At 47.3% G+C, this 5816-nt stretch overlaps 2 protein-coding genes across 3 annotated transcripts in view; both read right to left on the reverse strand.

Moving 5' to 3' along the window:
• LOC103367955 (lecithin retinol acyltransferase-like) overlaps positions 1–691 on the reverse strand; it is a 6026-nt gene extending 5335 nt beyond the window's left edge. Inside the window, exon 1 of the mRNA XM_008296156.1 lies at positions 687–691. Within this exon, the coding sequence (XP_008294378.1) occupies positions 687–691 (5 nt within the window). The remainder of the gene's footprint in view (positions 1–686) is intronic.
• LOC103367949 (lecithin retinol acyltransferase-like) lies at positions 421–5338 on the reverse strand. Of its 2 annotated transcripts, XR_520752.1 has the most exons (3): positions 4753–5338; positions 1172–1537; positions 421–433 (listed from the first exon to the last, which is right to left on the reverse strand). XR_520752.1 is itself a non-coding variant. In XM_008296148.1 (2 exons), the coding sequence occupies exons 1-2, from the start codon at positions 5314–5316 to the stop codon at positions 1385–1387; spliced, it is 717 nt and encodes a 238-aa protein (XP_008294370.1). In that variant the 5' UTR covers positions 5317–5338; the 3' UTR covers positions 1167–1384. The 2 variants fall into 2 exon arrangements, 1 of the variants encoding a protein (XP_008294370.1); XM_008296148.1 differs by lacking the exon at positions 421–433 and having other exon boundaries at positions 1167–1537.
• Between the last annotated feature and the right edge of the window lie 478 nt (positions 5339–5816).

Consider the following 5816-nt stretch of genomic DNA (forward strand, 5'->3'; position numbering starts at 1 on the left):
GCAACACAACAGAATGAGGCAACAAACTGTGACAAAGACACAAAATCACCACAAACAGACAAAATGATGAAGAAAACACACAGAACAGCCACGACATGATTTTAAAAAGACACACAAAATTACCACAAAAACACACAACTCACACAAAAGGACACACAACAGCTATAAAGAGACACAAAATTAACACAAAGACACACAGAACTCCTCCCAGATCGACACGCGATGATGGAAAACACACACACGACTGTTTCGTGTCACTGTGTTTTATTGTGTGTCTGTTTGTGTTTTATTGTCTGTTTGTGTTTTATTGTGTGTCTGTTTGTGTTCCATTGTGTGTTTGTGTTTTATTGTGTGTCTGTGTTTCATTGTGTGTCTGTTTGTGTTTCATTGTGTGTCTGTTTGTGTTTCATTGTGTGTCTGTTTGTGTTTGAATCTGAGCTCTCTGTGGGTCCAGCAGCAGCTCAACATTCAGGATTATTTTTGTGAAGCAACCTGAGTCGTTGTGCGTTCAGCAACACAACTACACAACCTCCAGTCGTCCTGAGCTGCGACTGTAAACTGTGTTTATTCACGTTAATGACTGTAGTTGATTTAAAGCTGCTCGTTATGACGTCATTCATTAAGTGAAGAACGTTAAACTAAACACGACCATCGGGACTCGTTTGTGTTTTATTTTCTTCATTTACAACATTTTTAAACTTTCTAAAGGTTGAAACTTTGGGATTTGTGATTTTATTTTCAGTACTTTGTCTGTTTTTGCAGCATCACTGACTTTGTTCATGTTGTTGTAGTTCCCACAAACCACCAGCAGATGGCGGCAAAACACAAAGATGAGCAGAGCGCCTGTTTCTACCGAGACGCTGTTTGATTTATTAGTGCTCGTTTTGTTTATTTATTTATTGAGAAATTAAATCTTAATTCAACTCCTGGGATTTTACAGCAGAGAGAAAACAAATAAATAAAAGTGTTTTTTTTCAAATAGTTTTGAAACATTTTGTTTGTAATTAGAACATATTTATGATTGTGATTAAAATTAAGAAGCTTTTTTGAGACAAATTTAAACAAAACTGTAATTTTCATGGATTTTTTTCATAATTATTTTTCAGCGTCAGAGGATCAAACTGAATAAACTCTGAGCTGATGAGCGGATCAGAGACCACAGCCAGTCGACTCCAGGTTCTTTATTTACACAATAAAAACAGCACGACGTGTTACAGAGCTGTAAAAAATAGATTCTGTACAAAAGCATGAGACTGTTAGGAAACAATCTGGTCGTGGATGTATGTACAGATATTTACACGAGCCTCTTAAAGGGCCGGCGGCACGGCTCCTGGTCGCTAGCGCTGCTAACGCTAACGGCCCAGAGCAGCGGAGGAGGCGGCTCTTAGCTGGCCATCCACAGGGTGAACGGGACCAGGACGGCGGGAAGAACGGTGCCGGGCGAGATCCCTGAACACACCACGGACAGCAGGCCGAGCAGGACCGCCAGAACCACGTTCCTCTGGTCCCGGATCAGAGACTTGAGCCACTCGCAGAACTGCAGAGACCAAGAAGAAGAATGAACGTGAACGTAGCTGCAAGACAAAGTCCAGAACAAAGTCCAGAACAAAGTCCAGAACAACACGGAGAACATTTCTGTTGAAGACCTTCATCAGACAGACGGAAAGACGGAAACTGTGACTTTAAAACAGCATCAGCTCTGAGGTTCACTGAGCAGTTTTTAAGGTTCTGGACGGGAAGATGGTTCCAAACATCTCTGAGAACTGGGCTCCGTTCTAGACTGGTTCTAGACTGGTTCTACACAGGTTCTACACTGGTTCTACACTGGTCTTGGATCTGGTTTTAGACTGACTTGATGTAATTTTGGACGAGTTCTTTATAAACTTGGTTTGAGCTGGTTCTGGACTTGGTTTTAGGCTAGTTCTGGACTTGGTTCTGGACATTTTCTCCTTTCAGAGGTTCCTGTAACAAACTGATGAATCGAATCCTGATGCAGCCAGAAACAGAGAAAACTTTGTGTATAAAACCAAAACAAACGAAGCCGAAGTCCGAGTCAAGAACCTTTCACAGAAGCTGAGAGAGTCCAGACCCGGCTGTCGTAAAGAACCAGGAGGAGCTCCTGTTTGTTTAACTGGAGCTCGGAGGCCCGTTAATGAACCCGAGTGTTTGGGCTGAAATTAGAGGAAGTGAAAGTGGATCAGGGAGGAAAGCAGCGTCCGTTCACATCCTGGACTCACTGATCGTCGGTTTGACTGGTTTTTATGAGCAAATGTAAGTTTAAACCGAGGGGTTCTGTTCTGGGTGGTTCTGGAAGCATTAAACGGTTTTTGACCTGGTGTTTAACTCTTTTTGTTTTTCGCCATTTTAAATTGACGGTCTGAGGTTGGTTTTGGAGCTAACTTTAGATTTATGGGATTTGTTTTAAGCTTAGTTTAAGTCTGAATTTTCACTATTTTAAAGTAGTTTTAAACTAACTTTGGACTTGGTTTAGGACTGATTTTAAAATTAGTTTTATGCGGGTTTTGGGCTGGTTTTAAACTGGGTTTAGATTCGTTGTTTCTCCTGGTTTTTGATTCGGTTCTTGTCTGTTTCTGAGCGTCGTCTTGTGCTGTGTCATGTTCCTCTTCACCACTAGGGGTCCCTGTTTGCAGAACAACACCTTTACTGATTTGTGGCGTCTCCTGGCATCGAACCAGTTTGTTCTCTGAACACGCTCACAACGCTGAAGACGACAAACTGAACCAAACAAACACCTTCATGCTAGCAGCGCTGTGAGGCTACATGCTAACATCAAACCTACATTTAAGCCACATGGAATGAAACTGACGACGCCAGTGACGCAAACAACAATAAGACAGTAACGAGATGCAAAACGATGAAAATGAGACAGAAAATGACCCGAGACGAAAAACCAGACACACGAGGAACAAGAAAATGAAGAAAACTCGACACAACGACAGCAAATACTGGACAAAAACAAGGACAAAAACGGCACAAAACAAGACAACGAGACACGAATCTGCAAAAATGAGATAAGAAATGGCCGAAAACAAGAAAAACGAGACACACAACGGAAACAAACAAGAAAGGAAATGAAGAAAACGAGACGCAAACCACCAAAAAAATGGCACAAAAATGACAAAAACAACACAAAATGGCACGAAACGAGAAAACGAGACGACAAACGACCGAAGTGTGACACAGAATCATAAAACTGAGCCAGAAAATGACACAAGAAATGATCTAAAACAAGAAAAACGAGACAGAAAACGAGTAAAAACAGACACGAAACCAGAAGACGAGACACAAATCAACCGAACCGTGACACAAAACTACAAAACCGAGACGCAAAACGACGGAACGGAGACAAAAAACGACGACGAACAGACGAAGCGAGTTTCTTCCACTGTTGGCGTCGTCTGTGGAGAATGTTGTTGTTGTTGTTGTTGTTGTTGTTGTTGTTGTTGTTGTGTGGAGCTACAGGACTTTAAGACGTGACCCACAGCGAAGACAAGCGGGTTCAGAGGGTTCAGGTTCATCTGGTCGGTGCAGCTGGTGGAAGCGGTTTTGCTGTTTCTGAAGCCGGACCGTCTGAGTCCGCCTCGCTGCTCGCTGCTGGCAGCTCTCAATGCAGCTCTTGTTCTCGGGACTTTTCCGAGCGGCGACCCAGTTTTTTCCTCCTCGGCTTTAGAAGACGGTCTTTAAAACGCTCCAGAGTTTTGTTTTTCAGGTCAGAACCCAGAACGGAGTCGAGGCGCTCTGGTGACGCACAGACAGAACATTTGTTTTGTGTTGTGACATGAGCGCGAGTCGACGCCTCCTCCGGCTGCGGTTCGGCGCCTCGTCGTCACTCCGCCACAAACAGCCGTGTGAATATTCCAGCTTCAGAGCAAGAACCAGGAGCTGTGTGGCAACAACCAGAGCTGGACGGCACGGAACCGGAAAACCCGACGCACAAGTGACGGCAGCCAGAAAGAAAACGATGAAAACGAGACACGAGACGACTGAAGCGAGACACAAAGTGGCACGAAACACACAAAACGAGACAGAAACTGATTAAAAACAAGACAGAACAACTAAAGTGACCCTAAAATCAACCAAACTGTGATATGAAACTATAAAAGGAGACAGAAGACAACGTAGACGAGGCCCAAAATAACACAAAACTGGAAAATGAGACATAAAATAACACAAACAAGAGAAAGAAGACACACAACGGACAGAAACAAGAAAGAATGTGATCAGAACGAGACACAAAACTACAAACACGACCCAAAATCAACCAAACTGTGACACAAAACTACAAAACTAGACAGAAAACGAATCAAAAGAAGCCCAAAATAAATAAATAAACACATAAATAATCATAAAAACTGATGAGAGAAACAGAACTGAAGACTTTCACTGTTCAGCTCCTTCACACACAACAGATGATTTGATTGTTTTGTCTGTGAGTGCAGAAATGAGCATCAGAGTTTCTACAGAATGAAACCTTCAGAGAACATTTCAGAAGCTTTTCTGGAACAAAGACTCAGTTCAGTGAACAGAGTTTAACATCTGAACATCAGGTCAGGTCTGGTTGATTATTTGGGTTGGACTTTACTTTAGCAGAACTTTCTCCTTCTAGCCTCTGAACAGAAGCTGAACGTTCCTCCTGAACGTCTGAACCCCAGAGAGCCTCTGTGGAGCAGCCCGCTGCGTAAAGACGCACCCTGCGCGTAAAAAGCGCCACCGGCCGGTTCCGGTTCTCACCTTGTCGGTCTGCAGGCTCTGCGCGGTTCCGTAGCGGCAGTAGGTGACGAAGTGCTCGCAGTTGTTCCACAGCAGGCTGTAGGACACGGAGCCCACCAGCCGCTCCGCCCGCCGCGCCACCTCCTCCCCGGGCAGCGCGCCGCGGCGCACCGCCCGGTCCATGGCGTTCCGCAGGATCCCGGCTCCGTACGCGAAGTCCTCCACCGAGTCCACGCGGATGCTGGCGCGCTTGGACAGGACGCCGAGCAGCAGCCGCGTGTTGGTCACCATCTCCTGGATCTGGCGGCCGTCGGCGGTCAGAACCGGCAGGATGTCCGGGATGAGGTGCGCCACCTGGTTGTCGCCCAGGTAGATGCCGAAGTGCGTGAAGAGGGTCCGGGGGACCTCCAGCAGGTCTCCCCGCTGGAACCGCTGCGGGGCTCCGGCGGGCTGCGGGGCGGACTCGTCCCGCTCACAGCGCCTGGTGAGCGGCTGCTCTCCGCGCAGAGGCGGCAGCAGGCTGGACAGCTTGACGTGGGCGAGGAGGAAGAGCCTCTCCAGGAGGAAGGTGAGCGTGTCCAGCATGGCTGAGCTGCAGCGGCTGCTCCGGGACTGATGCCCTCCTGGATGCTCCGCACAGTTAAAACTCCTGCAGGAGGTGTTGGGGGGAGGGTCACGTGACTCCCGCAGCGGAGGGGGGAGCTGAAGGAGGTGCAGGAAGCCAACCCCGAGCGACCCGTCAGGACCCAGAGCCGAGCCTCCATCAGGGCTGCAGCAGACTTCCACCTCCGCATTAAGCAAACACGCAGCACTCAGAGTTTCCACCGCAGCACACATTCATCAGCGCCATGAGGAGGCCCAGAGCCTCCAGAACCGCCTCACACGGGCCAGCGGCTCCACGGGGCCTTTCCACTGGGCTGTCAGGAGGATTTACTTCTGAAACACCAGGACTGAGTTCGGTCGGTTTCCATCGACTGCTGTGGAGCCAGGAAACGGGTCAGAAGGTGGCGCTGTGGCGGCGCTGGCTCTGGTAAACAGACTCGAAGACGGAACCACAACCGTCCGCTAAAAGGTGTCCAGAACTT

The sequence above is a fragment of the Stegastes partitus genome, unplaced genomic scaffold (genome assembly GCF_000690725.1).
Source record: "Stegastes partitus isolate 25-593 unplaced genomic scaffold, Stegastes_partitus-1.0.2 Scaffold1104, whole genome shotgun sequence".
Taxonomy (NCBI): domain Eukaryota; kingdom Metazoa; phylum Chordata; class Actinopteri; family Pomacentridae; genus Stegastes; species Stegastes partitus.

What these genes read in the sequence shown, in the direction of transcription:
- LOC103367949 (XM_008296148.1), bottom strand. Translation starts at nt 5,316, where the DNA reads ATGCTGGACACGCTCACCTTCCTCCTGGAGAGGCTCTTCCTCCTCGCC. An exon ending in AGAGCCTGCAGACCGACAAG is followed by an intron (nt 1,538 to 4,752) that starts GTGAGAACCGGA and finishes TGGTCTCTGCAG; the next exon opens with TTCTGCGAGTGGCTCAAGTC.